Source organism: Ananas comosus, linkage group 15 (assembly GCF_001540865.1).
Source record: "Ananas comosus cultivar F153 linkage group 15, ASM154086v1, whole genome shotgun sequence".
Lineage (NCBI taxonomy): Eukaryota > Viridiplantae > Streptophyta > Magnoliopsida > Poales > Bromeliaceae > Ananas > Ananas comosus.
In genome coordinates this window covers 4,451,261-4,477,224 of record NC_033635.1, presented here as the reverse complement: position 1 = coordinate 4,477,224, position 25,964 = coordinate 4,451,261, and the positions used below count along the sequence as shown (strand labels likewise).

Genomic DNA, 25,964 nt, shown 5'->3' with positions numbered 1-25,964 from the left:
ATAGTACTTGACACAGCGGAATCAATAGATTTTAGATTTTATTCCCTTCAGTCCTTGAGACAAATGCGGCTGCACTTCCAAATAATATAAATAAAAAAATAAAAAATCTAACAGCAAACACTGGCTTTGGCGAATAGAATATCTACGCTCTAAACCCGCCTTTCCCGCGCTTGCTGCATTAATGGCTTTTTAATGGCTTACATTTCATACTCTGTCATAAAACGGCGCTGTTGCGTATAGCACATGGGCCTCATATAATTACAGGATTGTAAGGAAATTTCGCCTCGGGAAGGTGAGCAAGTTTCGCTGTTTGGGAATGGAAATAAAATAGTGTAACAGCTGTAAACTAATCACCATTTTCAACAAGAATTGCACTATTATCTCTATTACATTACACTGTTATAATACAAGATGAATTTTTTTACACCACTTGTAAAATAAAATGCACCATTATATACATTACATTGCACTGTTACACAGATTGTAAACACCCTAGACAAACCCTTCGGGGCATTAAATGCGGCCCATGCGCTTCACGCAACATGGCTCTTTTTCGGTACTCGGACAACATCCGTTCCGCTATTCGCTACCCCAGCTGTTTGCTGTTCGACTTTAATAATTTTAAATATGAGAACCTAAAACATGACTGAGATAATAGTGCAACAAGAAAAAGCAAAGCCAGGTTAAATGATGTAACAGCCCTTCTAAGCGTGCATCACTAGACTCGCTCCAGTGCAAACACCTTGAAGCAAGGAGGGATAATAGTTCAACATTCTTGAAAATAGTGTAACGAGGAATATTACAAGTAAAATTCTATTAATTTCTTTATAACAAAGGTAATGAGAATTACATTATGTACACCAATTCATCTTAGTATGAAAAAAATGACAGTACAAATGAAAGAACTGTAACTTGAATCAGCCTCGAATTATTACGAGTAAAAAAGACGCAAGAATTCTGCTGCTATCTCGTCGTGTCTCATGGTCATATCATTCTGGGAGAAGTCCAAGTTCCACCCCTTCTGTAAGTATTCCTCGTATGCTAAAAGGAAGATTACGCAGTCATTGGACTGATCTTGAATCGCGATGTCTTCCATATTGATCTTCTCCCAGTCGACGGGACGGGTACCGCGGTCCCCAAACAAATTGAAAAATTTTTGTTGCAAATAATTTCCTATGAACTTACACTGCATAGAAATCATTGCACTAATTAGAAATATAATGGGATAATGCTGGTACAATTTTAAAGTATTAGGAAACACTTACTGCTTTTTCAAACCTCACGTTGTATTTAGGATTTTTAATGGACGATAAGTGGAGGTACTTCCCGTCTTGGAGATCAACAGTCAGCAAATGCCAGTGTTGGAAGTCGAAGAGCGGGATGAACCAGTACTTCGCCTCACTGATCCTCTCCTCGGTGATGTCGTCCAAAAATATCTTGGGGCTCATTGCAGTCCCTAGGGTATGATAAAGTAATGTCGTGGAGTATATGCACCTGTGGCCTTCCGCCTCCTGGAGTAAATGCTGGTAGCCGTCAATAACATCGGAGCTGACGAAGGCCATATGACTTGTTAGATCAACCAAGTCCTTCCTCCCGATGTCAATATCTTTCGAAGGCAGTACTAATGCGGAGGGGGTGGTGTTTGTCAGGAATTTTTCAATTCGCTCCTGATCCTCCTTCGGCAACTCACCCTTGCCGTAATACTTTAAATCCAGTGTCGGTGATGATTTTGCGACATTCAATTTGAGTATTTTGCCCTTTATAAATTTTGATGTTTCATCCGAGGAGGGGGGGATGTCGATGATTATTGGATGCTATTTAGCAAAAAATGAAAGAATCAGATCGTAATTACACCATTGCAGGACATTCTTACACTATTATAAGCTGTATCGCATTAATGAAATGTAATGTTGCAATATTCACGCACCTCTATAATGCTGGGTTCTTGCATGGAAGACTTCGCAATTTGTGTAGGTGCCTTTGTCGTCGTCGAGAGACGCACCAAGCGTCTCTTCGGGCGAGGCTTGTCCATTTTTTTAATGTCCTGTACAAAAAATTTAAAGTAGTGCAACAATCAAGGTTATATTACAGGAATAGCAATATTTTGCATTATTTCAAGAGTATCGATGTAATATCAACTTACACGTTTAGATGCCCGAGTCGTCTTACTGTGTATCGACGATAACTCCGAAGCAACCCCCGACACTAATTCGAAGTCCTTTTCCTCCGCTGCCGTAGTCGCAACCGCAATCTCCTTGTCCACCTCCTCCGCCGCAGCTGCCGCCGCCCACACCTTTTCCTTCGCGGCCACCTCCTTCGCAGCCTCCTCCGTCGTCTTCGCCTCCTCCTTTTCCTCGTCCTCCGCCGGCGCTGCAGCAGTCTCCACCTTTTCCTTCGCCACAGCCTCCACTTTCGCCTCTACCGCCATATTTTCCTCCTCATCTGCCGCTCCCGCCGCTTCATTTTCATCCACCGTCGCCACGAAAGTTACCCCCGCTGTGTCCGGTTCCGCCGCCTCGGTTGCCGCCGGCTCCTCTTTCGGCGGAACGTGTGTTACCGTCGCCGCCACCGGAGCCCCCGCCGCCGGCACCTCTGGTAGTGAAGATAACGGGGGCACGTCTTCACATATTTGGATGACGATGTTATGCAGCTAAATTTAAAAAAATTTAAAATTGGCGTCAATTACACTAATTATTTAGATATTATACTATTTAATTCCCGTTTACACTATTACTTACTCCGTTTACACTATTACTTACTTCATCGCTTTTTATAAAGGAGTCTCCTGCGAAAAGACCAGCTTTTGGATGGTCATATTTTTCACTCCGTCTCGGCTGCGAAGCCTGCATACAAAAAAAGCGATTATATGTTACACTACACAAGTATATGATGCACTATTACAAAGAAATTTACACAAATACAGAACCAAAACAAGAGTTTATTAATCGAAGTCTGATACCGTTACATTATTATTGAGATGAAATTTACGAATCAATCGTTTGTTGAGAATGTAAAATAATAAGGGCGTCACATACGTCGGCGATTGTGTCATCGGCGATTGTTTCGTCAGCTTTCTTTTTTCGTTCCAAGCGAGGTCGGAGATCGTATGGGCTTCGAAATTGTTTGGCCCTCACCGGCGTGCGATTTTTAAGACACTCCTTGGGAGCCTTTGGCGGACTCGATAGTTTTTGGCGTGCCCCATCCTTTCTAGATTTCGAAGAAGCTCTCGACCGTTCTTTTCCGATTTCGGGATTCTCCTTAATGGCCGAGATCGGTGCGGGCATCGCCAATACGGATCCTATCCTTCTTTTTTTAACTCCCTGTGTCGATCACGTAGATGATTTTGACGGTGGGGGTGTTGGTACTTGCACCCCATCGTGCCTCCTCTTCTTGCTTTTGATAATTCTAGTAGGTACCGGGGTCGATTTTGGTGCTGGTAGGAGTGCCAGATTGCTGAGTATGCCGGCAACGGAAGTGGCAAGACTGAACACCACGGCCTCCAGACGGCTAATTGCCGCCATCACCTCTTTATAACCGCCCGGAGGTTCCTCATTCCTGGGGCGGCGGTGGCGCCTCGAAACTTGAGCCTCGACACCCACCAGCCGTAGTTCCTCCGGGGAGAGTTCGAGCCTGCGGCGGCACGTAGTGAAGTTAAAATCCTCCTTCACTCTCGACGATCCCCGCGAACGACGAGTCCATCTAATCGTATCCCATCTCTGGATACGAGGCAATATTGCGCGGCGGGAAAGCAGAGGGCATCTGTACCCAGTGTGCTCATATATCCACACCTGATAGCAAAGATATTATTACACTAATATCAGAAAGATATTACACTAGAGTTCACACAGTTACATGATTAAGTATATAATAGCTTAATTTGCACTATTTTAGAAATTGGATTTGCACGATTACTTGAACAATAGAGACTTACTGGGAGAAGCGGAGTGCATCCAAAAACGTATCCTTCCCGCTTCGAATTAGCTTGCAATTTAACGGCGGCGGAGCATAGGCTGTCGATTATAAGCCGGTGTACTGCTTCCGGCCAATTGTAGCGTGCCAGAGCGGGGAGATCATCGACAAGACCCACCAGTCCTTTGGGACAGATTGTTGGTATTGGTGAAAAGAATACAACAAAAAAAGTAGAGAATAAGTAATTTCACGAAGTCGGTAATGTCCTCTTCGTCCTTCTTGGGTGACATCTCTTTCAAAACCACCTCCAGGTTCTTGCGGTCGACCTTCTTCCTCTCAAGGAAACGATTTTGAATATCCGACCCCCAATTGAGGCTTAGGTCTAGAGCTTGGACCGACAGGGGTAATCCAAGAAGAACTGCCACCTTATTGGCCGTGAAGCGTATGACTTGAGGGCCTATTTCGAATTCTACACCCTCATTCCAATGACGGAGGATGAACTCCAGCAATAGCCTATCTGAGGTGATGTCGGGGAAGTGTAAGATATTACTAAATATCGTACTCTGGATGACGGGAAGATGATGCAGCTTCACAATCGACGCGTAAGTCTTCTTGTACGCTCCGACGAAACATCGAGAATTCACAATGAATCTACCGGCGGGGCCGCCGGCAACCGGCCGCGAAGGCACCTTACGGCCGTCGGCAGACGATGAATCAGTAGATTGCGACGACTTCGACGCCATTGCAAGGAATGTAGATTTAGAAAGGTCGTGTATTCGCCGATGGGATTCGAAGTGGACGGTGGTGGTTATAAATAGAAATGCGGCTGTTAGGGCAATGACCGACGTAAGGCGGTTTAGAGGCCTTAAAAGATTAGAATAGGGTAATGGGGAGCAACAGGAGTTTGAAAGTTAGTGGGATGCTAATATGGGCCAACCTTCTCACGAAACAGCGTAAGAGTCCATACAAAACCTGACACATTAGCACAACAATCAGCCAACAGCGAGAATGTGAAAGATAGTGGCATTAAATGTAGCGACAGAATAGTACATTGACGTGATCGTTATACTCGAGTAAGTAGTGAAGAGGCACTGGCCGGTAAGAGAGGGGAAGAGACACTGGCGACACATCGAACTTTCTTCGGGAGAATTCATCCCGGATATAATCCCTGATTAAACTTCTTATTGCACCATTCTCAACATACTATTGAAGGTGTATTATAAAATATATGGACCATCATAAGCCAGTCCTAAAAATTGTTGACTCGTTGCACCATTACTTTCAAACCATTGATCGATTACTACGATAATATTACACCATTACGGGCCTATTTGAGCTCTTTTACAGCGCGTCGCACTATTAATCGCGTTTAACGTTGTAAAATTAATCGTGTGGTCTTTCACCAATTAGTGTAATAAATTGCCTAAATAGTGCAACAACTGTCTAACGACTACAAGAAAATTCCTTGGTGCAAGAACTTTTTTAAAATTATTTGTAACATTGTTTCCTAAGTACTGCAAGTGGCCAAAAAACAGTGTAAGACTTTCTCTGAATTTGTTTATAATATGAATGTAAAAGTGCAACATCGTCGGAAATAATAGTGTAAAATCTGCGCTAATAGTGTAATACAGCTAAAAGCGGTGCATGAATATAATGAATTATACAGATATATTTACTATAAGGCGTAACAATGTAAAGAAAGGGATCTCTTTATTAATATACAAGCAAATTATACATTGTCTTTGACGAAAACGCAACATATAATACACGTTTTGCATACAATACGATGTTCACAACATCAACTGTAACTTTCGCATCAACATTATTAATGAACAAAATTAGGCCTTCATTTTACAAAAGTACTGAATCATCATCAAAGCTTGCCGCAAATCCACGAGCACATAACATACTCTGAGGTTCCTCTATCGGAAGATGAAATGGCAAAGAGGAGAGGGCTCGCTCGGAGGGGTATGTCGGAGCTTTATTTGCACTAGGCACTTTCGCATTGACGTTTTGGCACTACATTGTTCGTAAAGAGACAGTATAGTCAGGATAAATTTAGAATCTATCGATAAGAATAAAGATCTGGAAGAATTTAAGAACCTGGTATAGGGTGGTACCTCGTCGCAAATAAAGCACAGTACTTCAGATAGTGCGAATCAATCTTAACGCCTCCTTACTGGATGATACACTTACGACCGAGCCTCTTCTTCGTCGACGTCTCCTGCGGGTCTCTCCTCTCGTCTCGTGTACCTCCATCATCGCTGTTTCCTCGTCGCCGGTTGCCCAAGTGCCTGGAGAGTGCTTTTATAGAAAACGAACAGGCATTTGAGGAATAGAGTCGAGGTACTCCTTTACCCTACGTTGCGTAACCATTTAGGTAACCGACTATTAATGCTCGCGAAATATTAGTTTTCGTCGTGAACAGAAAGTGGCTAATGCTCACCTGAAGAGCCGTATTACTGTAACATCACTTTAAAATATCAATAAATCATTCAATCGTATAAAAATAGTGCAACAATAGGCTGTAATAATAGTGCAACGCCAAGTAACAAAATGCAAAAAAAGTGCAATACTGGCGCAATATTAGAGTAACATTCGTCATAACAGTGCAACGCCTTTACGAGTAACATTCGAAATAGTCGCTTATACTTTTTCCGAGGCAGCTTCGATATAACCACCGGTGTCTCCTATCCTCATAGAAGAGACGCTATAATGTAGACGTTACGCTACGTACTTTTAGAAGCATTAAATGTGCGCTGCGCTGGGAGCGTATATCCACGCTATTCGCCAGACCGTGTGTTTGCTATTCCATGAATCCATTGCACTATTATTGTGACATAGTTGCACCCTTATGAAATTAGTTCTACTTTTTTACCCTACGTTGCACTATTATTGTGACATAGTTACACCCTTATGAAATTAGTTCTATATTTTTCTGTCTGTACTGTCTTTTTCATGGTAGAGCGGAGCTCCAAATTGCCCAAAACAAATGAAACATTCCAGATAGTGCGAATCAACCCTAACGCCTCGTTGCTGGATCGTTCTTTCTGATCGCCTCGTTGCTGGATCGTAACCTTTCGATCGACCCTCCTCCTCATCCTAGCAGTCTCCTTGCACTGGAACGACGCTACGGTTGCATGTTAGAAGGTTTGTTCCACCGTTTCTCCTGCCGCAGAGCCTTCGCCTTGCACTATTAACCCTGGCGCGCGGAGGTATAGCGCCGCGGCGGCGGCGGCAATAAAGAGGTGGTGGAGCCTCCTCCTACTTCACACCGCTATATTCGACGTAACCATGTCCTTTCATTTGCACTATTACCTTAAGATTAAATTAAAAATAAAATAAGTAAACTTTGGACTGTTACAAATGCGGTTGCACTGTTATTGACGTCTGTTGCACCATTTTTCCTTTCGTAGCTCTTCGCGTTGCACTATTATCGGGGCGCGCACTATTTGTCAATAGCTTTCGAAAAGGAAACAGCAGGGCCGGCGAATAGCGGGGGCAGATGTGGTTCAAGTTCCGAGTAATGATCGAGGGAGGTTGGGTTGCGTACAGCGGACGCGGCGCATTTAATGAGCACCAGACAGTACGGCATGGTATACATCCGTTGAGGAATACGCTGAGGAATACTACCGTATTGCACTCTTAAAAGCTTAGTACGAGTCCGTTCCAAAAAATTGCACTGGTATTACTACCGTATTGCACTCTTACATGTTTCGTTGCACTCGTAGATAAAATCCATTACACTGTTATTTCCCCGTATTGCACTCTTACAAGCTTCTTTGCACTCTTTTGAAAAATATTGTTCTGTAATTAACACTGCCTTGAACTATTATTCGCGCTTAACTGTGAACTTATTTAACAGTTAAAAGGACGCGTGATCTTTTATAGGAAAACTTTACACAATCGTTTAGCCGTTATGTCGNAAGAATAAAGATCTGGAAGAATTTAAGAACCTGGTATAGGGTGGTACCTCGTCGCAAATAAAGCACAGCACTTCAGATAGTGCGAATCACGCCTCCTTACTGGATGATACACTTACGACCGAGCCTCTTCTTCGTCGACGTCTCCTGCGGGTCTCTCCTCTCGTCTCGTGATCCTCCATTATCGCCGTTTCCTCGTCGCCAGTTGCCCAAGTCCCTGGAGAGTGCTTTTATAGAAAACGAACAGGCATTTGAGGAATCGAGTCGAGGTACTCCTTTACCCTACGTTGCGTAACCATTTAGGTAACCGACTATTAATGCTCGCGAAATATTAGTTTTTGTCGTGAACAGAAAGTGGCTAATGCTCACCTCAAGAGCCGTATTACTGTAACATCACTTTAAAATAGGTCGTAGAGCCTCCTCCCACTCCTCCCGTATATTATCGACGGCCCCCATGTCCTTTCATTTGCACTATTAGCTTAAGATTACATTATGAAATAAAATAAGTCAATTTTGACTGTCATTGTTTGGTTGCACTGGAACGAAGCTACGGATGCACTGTTATAGACGTCTGTTGCACCATTTCTCCTTTCGTAGCTCTTCGCGTTACACTATTATCGGGGCGCGCACTATTTGTCAATAGCTTGCGAACAGGAAACAGCGGGGCCGGCGAATAGCGGGGGCGGATGTGGTCCGAGTTCCGAGTAATGATCGAGGGAGGTTGGGTTGCGTACAGCGGACGCGGCGCATTTAATGAGCGCCAGACAGTACGGCATGGTATACATCGGTTGAGGAATACGCTGAGGAATACTACCGTATTGCACTCTTAAAAGCTTAGTACGAGTCTGTTCCGAAAAATTGCACTGGTATTATAACCGTATTGCACTCTTACATGTTTCGTTGTACTCGTAGATAAAATCCATTACACTGTTATTTTCCCGTATTGCACTCTTACAAGCTTCTTTGCACTCTTTTGAAAAATATTATTCTGTAATTAACACTGCCTTGCACTATTATTCGCGCTTAACTGTGAACTTATTTAACAGTTAAAAGGACGCGTGATCTTTTATAGGAAAACTTTACACAATCGTTTAGCCGTTATGTCGCGCCTCTCGGACTCCGAACCCCGCCGTTGAGCGTCCAGCCCCGCCGCAGATCTTCCTCGCCTGCCGACTCTTTTGTCGCACATCGCCGACCATCCAGCCCCGCCGCAGAACTTCCTCGCCTGCATTTGGAGGGGACGCCGTTCATTTGCACTTTTAAGTTCAGATTATATTAAGAAATGGAGAAAGTAAAATTTTGATTGATTATGGTTTGGTTGCACTGGAACGAGGGTAGGATGCACTGTTATAGAGGTCGTTTGCACCATTTCTCATTTCGTAGCTCTTCGCGTTACACTATTATCCCTGTTGCGGGGCGCGCGCTATTTGTCAATAGCGTTCGAAAATTTCGTAAAGTTTTAAGCCGAACAGGAAACAGCGGGGCCGGCGAATAGCGGGGGCGGATGTGGTCCGGGTTCCGAGAAATAAGCGGGTTATTTAATGCGCGCCAGACCGTACGGCAAGATAGTAGGGTAGTATACGTATGTCAAGAAATACGTGCGGGAGGCTATTGTATAGGAGGGGCATTTTGGTCAGGCGACGAAAAAAGCGGACCGAATCTGCAAAAACGAAAAAGGTGGCCCGGTTTTGCAAAAGCCCAAAATAAGTGGATTTTTTATGCAAATTGGCCTTATAATTTATATATATAGATTAAATATATTCAAAATTATAATAAATATATATTAATAATATATAAAAATTATATATATATATTATATACAATAAATGAATATATATATATATATATATATATATAGTATATATATATATATATATATATAATATATATAATATATATATATTGACTAATAAGAGGAGTAATAAGAGGGAAGGTCCACCGTGGACCTCCCTCTCATGCGGTCCACGAGGCCACAAAGTGGCCTCGTGGACCGCGCACAAAAGTCTGCTCAAAAGCCCCGATTTTTTTTACTGTTTCTCTTCCACATTTTTCCGCGGACAGCGCGAGAAGGCATCCGCCGCCGCGGCGACTCTTGCTCCCGGTGCCGGCTACGGCAGCGGAGGAGGAGGACGACCCGGACGAGTTCGGCGACGAGAGCGATGACGACGCGACCCTCGGCCGCAAATCCGCGACCCTCGGTTGCGAATCCGTGACCGCGAGCGCCGTTTTTTTAGTCGAATCATTCGTGAATCGCGAATAATTCGCGAACAATTATTTTTGTCGAAGAAATCACGTTTTTTTTCAAACTTTTCGAATAAATACGGAAAGAGGCGTTTAATTCGTATCTTCAAAAATTCGCATATAATTCGCATATTAATCGCTAATTAACTAACTAGGCCCCCAACCTTCCTCGCCTTCGACCCCGCCGAGGTCGCGCCGCGAGTCTTTTTTTTTTTTTCCTCTCCGACTCCTCCACCGTCTCCGACTACGACGCATCTTCGCCGACGCCGCCCTTCTCGTCCTCTCCATTTTCTTTCTCCTCTGCCGTCTCTGATGATGACGCATCTTCGCCGACGCCGATATCGTAAAGGTTGCTGTGGAGCTGCAGCCTCGGAGCTGGGGGGTCCTTAGCCGCGTCGTCGCCTGCACCATGTCCGTAGGTAGAGAGGGGTGAGAAAAAAAATTATAGAATAAGTAAGAAAAAAATAAAGATAAAAAATTATAAAAAAAGATTAAGATGAAATTGCACCGTTAAAATAAAATTGCATTGTTTTAAAAGAGCGTTGCATTATTATGGATATAAGTTGCACTACTTAAGATGTAAACTGCAGCTTTAAAATAAAAATTACAACAAGAGTTGAAACAGTGCACTATTTGAGAGATATTTACACTATTTTTTTCTTCTTGCACCTATTGAGATGTAAAATTCATACCTTTAAGAGATATTTATACTGTTTCTCCTCTTATTGCACTGTTTCAACTCTTGTTGCACTATTTCTTTCTTTGTTACACTATTTTTTTTCTTAAACTTACCTAAACTGTCTCATCGGGCGTGCCAAAAATTGTTAAAAGCTGAATTTTCTAGTCTTTGACCCGGTCAAAGATCTCCTTTTGAAAGAGTGTAGGGAAACGGAACGGCTATGATTAGTGACCCTCAAAGTTTGTGCCCTTCGATTGGATCAAATGATTCGGCTGATGAGGGATCAGATCAGCCGAGTTTAGAATCTTTTACTATAAATTCGGTTCGGCTAGATGAGCCGAATATACGGAATGCACTGTATTTTGGGTTGATTGAAGAGCTGAATGCCTTTATATATTGAAATTAACCTGAGAAACTAGTACAAGGGATGAGTGTGCCTGAGGGCATATAGATTCGGTTGATCTAAACTGCAACTACTCCTAGGAAAAATAGTAGATGCGGGAAAGTAAAAATTATAAGTAGACCACTCTTAGAAAATGTAAGGAAAATGCAGAGGAAGTAAAGGTGATCTTCTATTCTCAAGAAAAAGACTCCTCTTTTGGACGTTATTTGTTTATTTATAGGTCGCCCCTATTAATCCGTTATTGTCCCATTCATGATCGGCCACTATTCTTATTTTTTCGGGCCACCTTAAGCCGATCATAACCGCTCGTAACCATTTGCAGTTGCTGTAACTTCTTTCAATTACACCTGACGGTTACTTAGTATTATTGTCGATACTCCCGGTGTACACCAAAATCTTTTTTAATCTTTGCTCGTAAAGATTGGGGTTGAATGGTGCATCAGCATACCACGTGGCCGCGCGTTATTGGCCCAACAATGACTATTTCATATAATTTTATAGATATATATATATATATATATATATATATATAGGTGTTCGACTTCATTTGGTTTAGGTGTAAGTACAGATATGAGTCTGGAATATATAACACTTTGATTTTAAAATTTGAATGTTTATCTTTATATGTTTAGTTCGTATATTTTATATAATTTTCACAACTATAAATTTATTAAAGTAATCAGCTTAAATTTCAAAGTTAATTTGCTGTTGACCAACTTAAATCAAACAAATTGAGAGATCGGATAGCAAAATTAAAATTTTAAAAGACTAGGTATTGATTTAAAATAGTTTATAATTTAGATAAGTTTTGTATCCTTTTATCTTATTAAAATAGAATGGAATTAACTAGTTAATAAAGAAAAATTAATTGCTAAATTAACTTCACTCCACTTGATTGCCCACCAAATAATATTGAACGGCTAATGCCGGCGTAAGAGGATGATTAAAACAAAAAAATAAAGAAAAGAAGAGAAATAGAACGTGACAATAACTATAATTGATTTCATAAGTACTCACATTTATGATCAATGATTGCTATTAGATGTAATGGGTATAAAATGTACAACTTTATGTTTGTTTAAATATGGATTAGATTAGGGGTCCAGCTATTATACTATTATGAGTACGATCGCCCTCGTACTCATAAGTTATTTTCGATGATAGAGCTTCCGAATTGACGATCCACACCGTTAAACGTTATTTACAGTATTTAAAATTTCTAGAAATCAAATTTTATAATTTTTCGACATCATTTACCTTACGATCAAGAGGTCACAAATTTGACAATTTTTAACGGCCGGTATGGAATACTTGCTAGTTTAACGGTGTAAAAGAATTAAAATTTGTTGAATTTTTGATAGAAAATTCTATTCACTACATATATAAAGATCAATAATTCCGATCTTGAATTGAAGGATCCGATCATCCTTTTTTAGGACGTCGTTCGATTTTGACCGTTCATTTTATGCCCACTTGATGGACTTTATTATGATTTTGAAAATTTACGAAATTTATTTTCTAGAAGTTTTAAATATTCTAAATCTTATTTTACGGAGTGGATCGTCGATTCGGAAGCTCCACCCTCGTAAACAAATTATGAGTACGAGGGTTCCAATACTCATAATAGTATAGTAGCCTGGCCTTAGATTAGAAGCTATTACTAACCAAGTAAATAAAAAATTATTAACTAAGCCCTGCAAAATGAGTCTATAATAATTTACATGATTTGCAATGTCTTTTGAATTTTTAATATAAAAAAAAGTAATACAGAAGAAATCGGTCATATTACACCTGACGGTTACTTAATTAGTATTATTGTCGATGCTCCCGGTGTACACCAAAATCTTTTTTAATTTTTACTCTTAAAGATTGGGGTTGAATGGTGCACCGGCATATTACGTGGCCGCGTGTCATTCGTCCAACAATTGCCCCCTCGGTAGCTTCCGAATATTTGATTCGGTAGCTGCAATAATCAGAGGCGCGCATTTCGACATAGTCAATTCGTATTTTCTGTACGATTTTTCCTCTTATCCGTTCTTTTCTTTTCTATGGCCACGATCTCGGTATTTTCTTTTGTCTTGCATGCGACATTAATTAGTTCATATTAATTGCCGCTGTTTTTTCACAATTATGGCCGTCCTCAGAAATCGATTTGACGCGACGGCTTTTTTTTTTTCTTCGTCACCAAGTTTCTTTTCTTTGCTTTTCCTCGTCTTCTCTGCTTTTCTTCTCTCCGCTCTGAGTCTTAGTCTTCTCTACTTCTTCGTCTTCTTCACTCCCTTCCCCTTTTCGATTTTTATTTTTGTTCGTATTAACAATGGCACCGCTTCCGCCTCTTTCTTCTTCTCCGTCATTAGATTATATCATATTTAGGCAGTTTGTTCTATCGGACCCTTCTCGGTTCATCTTAGGTTTTCCTCTTTTACTGACGAACTGAACCCCGATGATTTTTCATACTCGAGTGATTGCTTTCCGCTGATAGCCAAATCCATTCATCTTCATTCCTGGTATCCATCAGCTTCAACAGGGAGAAGTCTTCGAACCTAGCCAAGCGTTTCAGATGCATACCTTGCTTGGTTAGACCGGGTAGAGCCTACTTATACTGATTTTTGGTGAAAAGTTAGTATTTATAAGGCAATATATCTCGGAGCCTCCTATAGCGGATAACCTTTTCTTGGCTGCAGTTCTCTGTTTTTGGTCCCCTGTTTTTAACACTTTTCTTTTCAAAGAAGGACCTCTTACTCCTACTCTTCTTGATGTCGCTGTCATCATTGGTTTACGCCCTCATAGAGTTACTCTTTTAGTGGCTTACAATCCTGATAGCGCATCTGATTTTGAAGCCCATCTCGACTTGAACGATCTGGCTTATACCAAATTTCTCTACAAGTTTGCAGGTCAGTCTCTTGCTGCGGTCGCTCGGAAAGAGCATACAATATTCCTTCTGTATTGGGTATGCTACAATCTTTTTTGCACTCGTTCGCAGAAAATCAATCGGGATTTTGTCCCGATCGCCGTAGATTTAACTAACGGTGAAAGATTAGCTTTAGGAACCTATTTCCTTACTTTTGTTTATAGAAAAATTTTTGATTCTATTAGACCACTACGTCCTAGAGAGGGTTTAATAATCGGCTCTGGTGGTGGTGTTTTCTAATTTTTGCAAATTTATTTTTCTAATTTGTGCCGAGATCCTTTAAATCTAGACTCGACTCCTCAATTTGACACTTACGGGTTAGCTCTCGGTTGTCCTCAGCCGTTAATGTCAGGTCATCGTTTGATTTTGCCTTTTACTTCACAATTTTTTATGAATCGCATTCTCATTTTCTCATTTCATGGTCTCCGTTTGCCGAGCGTGTCACTGACCCACCTTGATTTTTTGCTCGGTATGAGGCCATTCAAGGCGAACTGGCTTCTTCTCGTGCCAGTGAATATTCGGACGTTTGATTTTTTTCTTGGCTACAAGGGATCTGCATATTGGATTGAAATCACGCTTGAAACTGCTGCCTAGCACCGAGATTTATTCTCCCCAATACGCAGCGCATCAATTTGGATTTGTGCAAGCAATTCCTGCCCCAGCCAAGTTCTTCACAGCCAATACTGCCGTCAACTGGCCCCCTACTAAAAGTACAACCGAAACTGATCGAATTTCAGCTATGGGGAATCGTCTTTGGCGGTTCTTTAAGTTGGTGAGTTTTAGGCCAATTCACACAGAAGTGATGGGCTTTTACTATGCCGTTACTTAGGGAATTTGGCTCCTGATAATTGAGATCGGTTGATCGGGAACAGATATCTTTTCTGAAACATCAGCCGAAGGTGTATTTTCGGCTCTCTTAGAGGATGACTTCTTGGCAACCGACTTACGCCGCTTCGGAGGCGGCGGAGGGGTAGATTGTTTAGGCTCTATCGGTCATTTTTCTGAAGCTGGGACCGATGAAGAGGTTGGAATTGGCTGTACATACATTAGATATACAAAAGTAAGCAATAAGATCATGTAAGAAAAAAAAAAAGCCAAACAACAAGAGTAAACTTACCGCAGAAGAAGAAGGTGGGTCATCAGAGTTATGATTGGAAGTCTCTTCCGATCCGTCTCCTGGTTCAGATTGAGCAGTAGCATCAAGCGAAAAATCTCTGTTCGGAAAGGGTACTGCTATGGATGGAGGATAAAATAAGTAAAAATCGTTCTAAAAAAAGAGTAATTGTAATAGTAAGCAAGGGACGTACTAAGTGGATGGATGGTCTTGCGAATCGCTTGTTGTGTGACTAAACCGAAGACACGATCGGCAAAGTAGTCCCAAGTAACGGCAAAGCGAAAGCCCATCACTCCTGTGTGATTTGACCTAAAGCTCACCAACTTGAAGAACCGCCGAAGACGATTTTTCATAATTGAAATCCAATCAGTTTCGGCTGTACTTTTAGTAGGGGGCCGGTTGATAGCAGTATTAGCTTTGAAGAATTTGACTGGGCCAGGAATTGCTTGCACAAATCTAAATTGACGCGCTTCGTATTGGAAAAAATAAACTTCGGTGCGAGGCAGCAGTTTCGAGCATGATTTCAATCCAATATGCAGATCCCTTGTAGCCAAGAAAGAAAACCAAACGTATGAATATTCACTAGCACGAAAAGAAGCCAGTTCGCCTTGAATGACCTCATACCAAGCAAGAAGCCAAGGTGGGCCAGTGACACGCTCGGCAAACGGAGACCATGAAATGAGAAAATGAGGACCTAATTCATAGAAAATTGTGAAGTAAAAGGCAAAATCAAAATGGTGACCTGACGTTAACGGTTGGGAACAGCCGAGAGCTAACCCGTAAGTGTCAAAGTGAGGAGCCGAGTCCAGATTCAAAGGATCTCGGTACAAATTAGGAAAATAAATTTGCAAAAATATTTACAAAAAATCAAAAAACACCACCACCAGAGCTGATTGTTAAACCCTCTCCAGAAGGTAGCTGTCACGCCCCGGGGTCCCTTTTCAGTTTAAAATAAAGCGGAAAAGCGTCTGAAAATTTTTTTTTGAAAATCTGACCCCAGAGTATGCCAGATCCGCCACAAATACAGGGAATCCACTGTTCACACGGACAGAGTCTCCCCTGTATTTGCACGGCGTCGATCAAATACACAGTACAACCAGGATACAACCACAACCAGATGAATATAAAGATAACTATACATTCATGCATTCACCATTCACATCACAGTTTTACATTCAAGGTTTAAACAGAAATCCACAAAAATCTTTTGAAAGCTGTTTCCTACACAGAAACCTTTACTCTTTTAAAAACGCTACCACGAGGGGTAGAAAATCTTTTATTTTACAAAATCCAGAAATCCGCATTTTCAAAAGTAATTAATTACTGAACCACATAAACCAACTAAACTATATATCAACAGAAGTATCAAGGATAATAACTAAATCGAAATAACCTGGGTCGGAAGCTCTATCGACCGCTACACACGTACCTCACGTCTCGTCCCACTACTCATCGCCCGCGATACCTGAAAAATGGTGGGGGAGGTGAGAACATGTAAACATGTCTCCCCTCCCAGTGGGTACCGCAAGCCGAAGAAGGCGAGGAGTACTCACCGGATCAGGAAGAGATAACCAACAGTATGGGTAAGTAAAATACAGTAGCAACGATAATGAACGAACGAGATATATATATATGAAAACACAACTACCGCTACTGTAATGTACAACTGCAAGCATACAAGGATATCAAAACTATAGTAGCAAGACAACTGTAAAGAAAGAACTAGAAGTATATATGCAACAACCGCTACTATAGCTATATGCGTCAACCGGACGAGAAGTCCAAAAGTACCCAATCTAAACCGCCGTGTCGGTCTAAGGACCTCAGGCAAAAGCCACTATCTGCTCACACCTGGCATGTAACCCTAGCACAAAGAGAACACCGCTGGGCTCACGGGTCGGATGTACGACCACTTTTCCGGAAAAGAACACCCTCCTGCGGGGGATCAACCCGCTGGTGTACGTGAAATGCACTCGAGCTGTGGCGATCAATGCGGATATGATCAATAGCCAACCGTCGGCAATCAGCCGACAATCACTGCCCCTCTGGGCATACCGACCGTGTAGGTCATCAAGTAACAACGTGAACCGACCGAGATAGGTCAATGTACGGAAAGTAACGAACGACCAAACAGGTCACCGATGCAAATAGGAGAACCGACCAACCAGGTCACAAGTATAGTATATACGAATGCCATCTACTCTACCCCTATACAGGATACTACACATAGAACAACCAGGCAGAGTAAATAAAGATAGTATGTAGATACTGCTCGATGTCAACTAAAAGTACGAACGCAAGAACCGACCGATAGGTCACAGGAGTGTATTCGATATAGTCCAGAACTACCGTCAGCACCAGCCGACAATCCTACCCCTCAGGGTACACCGACCTCAAAGGTCATCGAACGACAGAAGTCAAGAAACAGACCAACCCAATACATAATGCAACAACCGACCAACCAGGTCACCGAAACGAAGTACGAGAACCGACCAATCAGGTCACCGAACAAAGTACGAGAACCGACCAATCAGGTCACCGGGATCACAATGGATAAACTACTCTACTTCTACACATGATACTAAGCATAGAAACATATGAGTAGAGTATAATAAAAACAACGGGGATGCAAGCTCAACACTATATATCAAGATATATATATAAATGCCAGATAATAACGAGAGAACAGAGGTAGGAAACCATCACCGAGCGTGCACCACTGTACCGACGTCGGATCGAAGTACCCACCTGTACAAATGCTGCGCCTGTCTCCTGACTGCAAAAGGACGTCAACCGGACCTAAGGAAGGTCCACCGGGTTAGTGTCTAACCCACAGCTAATAATCACTAGATCCACAACCTACAAGCAAACCCATGGAGATCGGTTTTCCAAACCGATCGCCGTAATACGCCGGAAGTCCCATAATCGCACGGGGACTCCGCCGGGAGCCACGAACTGTCCCGGAACATACCGACTCGAGCTACGAGTCACCTGCTGCCACTAAACACTTATTTTAGTGTGACATGGCAGCAAACACAAGGATACACAACCAAACAACTATTGGTGGATAATTGTTGGGATCCGGATTTCCGGAAGTGTCTATTTCGACACCGGAACCCACCGTCGCTCATCCGTCATTTCTGAACTCTTGAAATGACGCGAGTGACCAGCCAATAAGGCTCAGCGACTACACAAAAGCTCACGAAGCATCGTCGGAATAATTCCGAACCGAACCCGCGTTCCGTAGGCGGATTTCGCCGAAAAACGCACCGGAAATGCATTTTCCGATCTTCGCAAGGGTCTGGGGCCTTGGACAATCAGTCCAGAGGTTGTCCCCAGCCCTGACCTGCCGCCAACAACAGCTACAACAAAGTGAACTGCAAACAAGTCCCTAACGACACATGAAATCACATCATTTTATGTGATTTCATGGCTCCGACGAGTCGTACAAGCAAACCAGGGATCAACGAAGGGTGACATCACACCTGCTGCTAGATTTCAGCATGCCTGAGGCCGTGCTCACCCTTCGGAGCACTGCCGGCCCCAACAGCGCGCGCACGAGCGGCACGACGATCAGCGAACAAGCGCGCACAGCATGAAAATCTACCTAAACCCACTAACCGGGGCATCCCTAACCCTCACAGAGGTGAGCATCATATTCAGCACGAACCCACGATCACCGTGCTCACCTCCTGGGGTGTCGGGGAGTCGTCGGATCACCGGAAAGGTGACCGAAAAGTGCAAACACAGTGCGGGAAAGCAAACTAAAAGCATACCGGAGATGTGGGAGCAAGGATTGGCCGCCGGCGATCGGACGGCGGGCGCTCCGGTCGGGGACGGGAGCAGTCGGTCCGAGAGGTCCGGGGAGGGTGCTGGCCGGCGGCGGGCGGCAGCCGGTGGCGCGGCGGCGGAGATCAAGCCCGCCCAGTCCCTCTCGGGTTCAAGGTTGCCGGCGGCGAGGCGGCGGCCGGGGGAGCTCGGGACGACGACGGTTCAGTGCCGGAGACCGAGGGGAAGGCGAGGTACCCCTCGGTGGGCGACTGCGGCGCTCGGGGGCGGCGCGGCTCCAAGGTCGACCCGCACAGGTCTGGGCGGCTGCGGGAGTACCCAGCGGCGGCCGGCGGCGTGCGGGGACGGCGGGGGACGCACGCCGGAGGTCACCGGAGGCTTCCAGAGGGCGGCACTGCCGGCAGGGAGCGGCGGAGGCGCGCGGAGGCAGAGATCTCCCAAGCTCGGCCCGCTCCGAGTCTGGGCGGCTGCGGCGAGTCCAGGCGGCACCACAGCCAATATGGACGGCGGGGAACGGCGGCGACGGCGCCGGAGGTCAAGGGGAAGGCGGCGCGCACGGCCTAGGGCGGCGGCGGCGCACGGAGGCAGTGCGGGTCCAAGTTTGGCCCGCACGCGCTCCAGATGGCCGCAGAGAGATCCGGCGGTGGCCGACGGCGCGCGGGGACGGCGGCGACGGCGGCGGAGGGTCGCCGGGGGTTGAGGGAAAGCGGCGCGGCCGATCTAGGGCTGCTTTACCTAGCGGGCCCTGAGCTCAAGTCCGCTCGGTCTGGGTTGACCCGAGTTGGCCGTGGCTTGCTCGGACGGCTCCGGCGGCGTGCGCAGGCGGCGGGGACGGCCGGTGACGGCACCGGAGGGGAAGCCTCGGCCAACCATAGGCTCAAACCAGGGGTGGCTTCCCGAAGTCAAGAGGCCGCGGTGGGTGGAGAAGGTGGTGATGGAGATGATGGAGGAAAGGGAGGTGGAGCTTTTCCGGTGGCCGGGGTTGCTCGCCGGCGGCAGGGGTGCGAGCACGACGAGGGCAGGGATGGGTTGAAGTCATCTAGGGTTTGCTGGGGGAGGAAGGTGACTCGATCTAGGGTTTCGTGCCCAAAAACCCTAACTACCAAAATATATACAAGTGGACTTTTGCAGAAAACCCCTCCAACACAAAATATTTAAGGTTCAGCCCCTGCCAGGGCATGCAACTTGCGCGTACAAACCTCCACGTCCGATCTCACGCGATTCGGTACATAAAATGTCGCAACTTTTGCGAAATTACCGTTTTGCCATCACCGACCTCTCCTCGATCAACGTGCGATCTCCGTAGATCCGTCCGTCAGATTTGCGAACGGATTGTACCAGTGCGATCAGCACTTCGGAGACAACAAAGCTACCATTTTGGTTCACCTCGAACGGTCACGGATTCGCGACGAAATCCAATCTCTCTCCATAAGGCCAAAATGACGCACAATTACATATAAAACGCGTATTTTTAGATTTTCTCAAAATCCGTGCATCAAACTCAAAATCCGTCAGCGCCAGTAGTTCCAGAATAGCTGAATCCTTCGAAATGAGCTATTGGACTGCTATGAACGGAGTCCGATACGCACCAGAAGCCAACTCTACTCCGTGGCCTCTTCGGAAAACCGGAGTTACTATTCACTTAAGTGAAAACTAATAATCGCGTAACTTCTCCGTTTAAGCTCATTTTCTCCTGAAACTTGACGAGTGCTTATGTAATTAAATTACACACATAAACATCGTCAACAGAGAGTTTAGTTGCACAGTCAAAAATCTCAGTCCTTACAGTAGCGGTCTAATGGAATCAAAAATTTTCTTGTAAATAAAAGTAAGGAAATATATTTCTAAAGCTAATCTTTCGCCGTTAGTTAAACCGACGGCGATCGGGACAAAATCCCGATTGATTTTCTGCCAACGAGTACAAAAAAGATTGTGGCATAACCAATACATGAGGAATGTTGTATGCTCCTTCCTAGTGATCATAGTAGGAGACTCATCTGCAAACTTGCGGAGAAATTTGGTATAAGCAAGATCGTTGAGATCGAGATGGGCTTCAAAATCAGATGCGCCATCAGGATTGTAAGTCACTGAAAGAGTAACTCCATGAGGGCGTAAACCAATGATGGCGGCGACATCAAGAAGAGGAGTGAGGGGTCCTCCTTTGAAAAGAAAAATATTAGAAACAAGGAACCAAAAACAGAGAGCCGCAGCCAAGAGGAGGTTATCGGCTATATGAGGCTTCCGAGATAATTGTATTGCCTCATAAATACTAACTTTCCGCCAAAAATCAACATAGGTAGCCTCTACCCGGTCTAACCAAATAAGGTTTGCATCTAAAACGTTTGGCCAGGTTCAGAGACTTCTCTCTATTGAAGCTGATGGATACCAAGAATGAAGATGAATGGATTTAGCCATTAGCGGAAGGCCAACACTCGAGTATGGGAAATCATCAGGGTTTAGTTCGTCAGTAAAAGAGGAATTTAAGATGAACCAAGAAGAGTCCGATGGAATAAACTGCCTAAGTATGGTGTAATCTAATAACAGAGAAGAAGGAAGAGATGGAAGCGATGCCATTGTTAATATGAAAAAAAAAATAAAGATCAAAAAAGGAAAGGTAGTGAAGAAGATGAAGAAGTAGAGAAGACTAAGACTCAGAGCGGAGAAGACGAGAAAAAGCAAAGAAAAGAAACTTGGTGAAGACGAAAGAAGAAAAGCCGTCACGTCGAATCGATTTCCGAGGACGGCTATAATGATCAAGAGACGACGGCAATTAATATGACCTAATAAATGCCACATGTAACACAAAAGAAAATACCGAGATCGTGGCCGCAGAAAAGAAAAGAACGGCTGAGAGAAAAAGCCGTACAGAGAATGTGAATTGATTATGTCGAAATGTGACCCTTGAAGTTTGCGCCTTCGATTGGATCAAGGGATTCGGCTGATAAGGGATCGGATCAGCCGAGTTCAGAACCTTTTACTATAGATTCGATTCGGCTATATGAGCCGAATGTACGGAATGCACTATGCTTTGGGTCGGCTGAAGAGCCGAATGCCTTTATATATTGGAATTAACATGAGAAACTAGTACAAGGGATGAGTGTACCTGAGGGCATATAGACTCGGTTGATCTAAACTACAATTACTCCTAGGAAAAATAGTAGATGTGGGAAAGTAAAGGATTATAAATAGACTACTAGTAAATGCAACAAGTAGACTACTAGAAAATATAAGGAAAATGCAGAGGAAGTAAAGGTGGTCTTCTATTCTCGTAAAAAAGATCCCTCTTCTCGGCGTTATTTGCTTATTTATAGGTCGCCCTTATTAATCTGTTATTGCCCCATCCATAATTGGCCACTACTCCTATTTTTTCGGGCCACCTTAAGCCGATCAGAATCGCTCGTAACCACTTGCAGTTACTGTAACTTTTTTCAATTACACCCGGTGGTTACTTAGTATTATTGTCGATGCTTTCGGTGTACACTAAATTTTTTTTTAATCATTGCTCTTAAAGATTGGAGTTGAATGGTGCACCAGCATACCACGTGGCAGCGCGTTATTGGCCCAACAATGACTATTTCATATAATTTTATAGATATATATAAATTTATATGTAGGTGTTCGACTTCATTTGGTTTAGGTAAAAATACAGATATGAGTTCGGGATATATAACACTTTGATTTTAAATTTTGAAATTATGTTTATCTTTATATGTTTAGTTCGTATATTTCATATAATTTTCGCAACTATAATTTCATTGGAGTAATTAGCTTAAAGTTCAAAGTCGATTTGCTGTTGACCAATTTAAATCAAACAAATTGAGAGATCGGATAGCAAAATTAAAATTTTAAAAGACTAGGTATTGATTTAAAATTGTTTATAGTTTAGATAAGTTTTGTATCCTTTTATCTTATTAGAATAGAATGGAATTAACTAGTTAATAAAGAAAAATTAATTGCTAAATTTAACTTCACTCCACTTGATTGCCCACCAAATTAAAACTGAACAAATTAAAAGGTTGAATATTAAAATTAAGCTTTTTAAATGATTAGATGGTCGAATTAAAATTGTCTGTAGTTCAGATAAGTTTTATTCATTTTTATCTTTTTAACTGCAGAAAAAACTGATCTTTTTGGTCAGTAGGCAGGCCAAATTAAACAACTGATGACATCTTTCTCTTTACTAAAGGAAAATTGGTTTGGGTAGTAATGTGATCACACAACCATAAAAAAGAATTGATAAATGAATCCAACCTTTTATTATTTTACTAGTGAAATACCCGCACGATGCTGCGGATATAAAAATATTTTTATAATAAATTTTAGTTTTTTTATATTTTTATATAATTTTATAAGTTAAATTATTAATTAAATAAAATTATATAAAAATAATTTAATATTTAATTTTATTTAAATAATAATTATTAAAACAGCAACTTATTTTATAAAGATTTATTTAAAAAAGATTTGAGATAAATAATAAGTTAAGAAATTAATTAATAGAAGGGAAATAAAATAATAGAAGAATTTGTTTAATAAAATCATTATATATAATATATATATATATATTATATATATATATATATATATATATATATATATATATATTATATATAATATATAATATATATATATATATATAGACACGCACATGTACTATATTTCTAAAATCTTACTCATCAAATTTAATTATGTATTTTTTATATATTGATCATATTGGATTTTATTATTCGATTTATTACTTGTATTATTAAAAATATTAATTATTTATATTATATACAATTAATTATTAATCAAATTAATTAATTAATTTTATAGAGTTTAAGGATTTTAAATTTAAATTTTGAAGTTCAAAATTTAGAAATAAATATTATAAATTAAAATTTAAAAATTATAATTAAAAATTTGGAATTAAAATTTGGAAATTAAAACTTTGAAATTTGAAAGTATCAAAATTTCAAATTTTGATATCGAAAATTTAAAATTTTTATACTATAAATTTTTAAAACCTATATATACATATATATGTATATATATGTATAGGAGAGAGAGTAGGGAGGGTTGGGGTACACGTGTCATCCCAGGTCCCCAACCCTTCTAATATAGTAAGAATATAAATAGATGTATAAATAGAGAGAAAGGGCGCAAAAAAAAAAAAAAAAAAAAAAAAAAAAAAAAAAAGGGATAAACCTTGCTAGCAATGGCTTTTTTTTTTTTTTCTTTTTTTTCTTTTCTTTTTTAAAAATTTTTCCCGAAGTTTCTTGTAGATTGATATTTCAGAAATGCTCTCAAAAACTTATATTGTATTGGTAAATCTGTTAGGGTGCTTTTAAACGTAGAGAATTTTTCGTGGTTTGACGTTATTTTTGAGATCAGAGGATATTTTGTGCTTTTAAGTTTTTTTTCGATTTTCGAGGTCAAACTTTCGACTATTAGTTCCATTAAACTTGATTTAAAGTGTTTAAAATATTCTAAAAATAAATTTTATGAAATTTCGATATTCTTTTCATAGAATTACTTTTAAAAACTTATAAAATTATTTTTAGATATTTTAAATACTCTATATTAGATTCACGAATCTAATCGTCAATTTAGAAGTTTCGTCATCGAAATATCTTTTAAACACGAAGGCTTTTATACTTCTAAAAGTACGACAGTCTATGTATTATGGACACTTCTATAAATCTTACATGCCAATGTTGGACACGTATGTGTTTGTATCGAACTCGTGTTCGAAGCGGACGCACCACGGACGCATGCGTCGGACACGAGTTTGATACAAATCCATGACATATCTTATTAAAAATTATTTAATTATTTAATTTTTTTAATGCATATATAATATGAGATGATAATGATAAATATTTGACGTTTTGATGAATGCACACAAATTTTTTTGGACAATATAAATTAAATTACATATGGTGAAATTTTTTTTCTTAAATATATAAACTATTAATAAAACAATTTATTAATTTTCCTAGTGAGCGTTTAGATTGGGTATAAGAGGAGGGATAATGGGATAAGGGGTTATCCCCCCAACCAAAAAAGAAATCAATGGGTGGGAACAAGTTGTTCCCACCCCCGGTAGAGAGAGAGAGAGAGGAGAGAGAGAGATTTATTTTAAATTATAATTTAAATTTTTAAAATTTAAAATTTATTATCTCAAAATTAAAATTTATAATTTAAAATTATAAATTTTAAAGTTTAAATTTTAAATTTGATATTTTTAATTTTTAAATTTTAAATTTGATATATTATATCTTTCAAATTTAAATTTGGTCTTAAATTTAAAATTAAAATTTTGAAAATTAAAATTTTAAATTTTAATTTCAAATTTTAAATTTTAAAAGTTAAAATTAAAAATTAAAAATTAAAAATTAAAAATTAAAAATTAAAAATTAAAAATTTAAATTCAAATATAATACGATGGGTATTATCATTATTTTTTATTTATAACTATCAATTATTTCTCTTATTCCCAATAGCCATCCGAATGCAGTTTTTTTAGTTTCAGCTTATACTCATATTTTCATCCAAAGAAAAAAATACTCTTATTCTTACAAAAATTCATGTTTGTACCTATTCCCGGAATAACTAGTTTTTACTAATTTCCGAACCAAACAGGACTCATATAGACACGAAGAAGTCAGAGTGGAATTCTGCCTCAAGTAATAAACGGCTGACCTCAGGCGTTAGCCAAGAAGGGAGATTTGATTTCGAGTCCAAATAAATTGGATTGGCACTCCCCAACTAATACCATCATTTAGTCAACTATATCCTCCATTAATTGTACGACAGATTCTAGTCAAACTTTGTTGCGCCAAATCTTTCATACTTAGAATGCACTCTTCACATGACAAGTTCAACACTAATTTAATGCCAACATACATTTTCTGGTCAACGAAGAGCAGCAACGTTTGACATAGCCTTAGCAAAATCCACCATTAAAATCATTTTAGTCAAAAAAAGAAAAATCCTTTGCTTCATACTCTTGA

At 41.1% G+C, this 25,964-nt stretch overlaps 1 protein-coding gene and 1 long non-coding RNA gene across 2 annotated transcripts; one reads left to right on the top strand and one right to left on the bottom strand.

Annotated features, from left to right (window-relative positions):
• LOC109721674 lies at positions 5,603-6,423 on the bottom strand. The gene is made up of 2 exons (XR_002219261.1): positions 6,030-6,423; positions 5,603-5,928 (listed from the first exon to the last, which is right to left on the bottom strand). It is a non-coding gene; the product is annotated as an uncharacterized LOC109721674 (long non-coding RNA).
• On the top strand, positions 19,591-21,364 carry LOC109721528 (uncharacterized PE-PGRS family protein PE_PGRS54-like). The gene is made up of 2 exons (XM_020249178.1): positions 19,591-20,031; positions 21,320-21,364. The coding sequence occupies exons 1-2, from the start codon at positions 19,591-19,593 to the stop codon at positions 21,362-21,364; spliced, it is 486 nt and encodes a 161-aa protein (XP_020104767.1).

Coding starts and splice junctions, on each gene's coding strand:
- LOC109721528 (XM_020249178.1), top strand. CDS start 19,591: ATGGCCGCAGAGAGATCCGGCGGTGGCCGACGGCGCGCGGGGACGGCG. Junction 20,032..21,319: donor GGGTTTGCTGGGGGAGGAAG/GTGACTCGATCT, acceptor ACGTTTGGCCAG/GTTCAGAGACTTCTCTCTAT.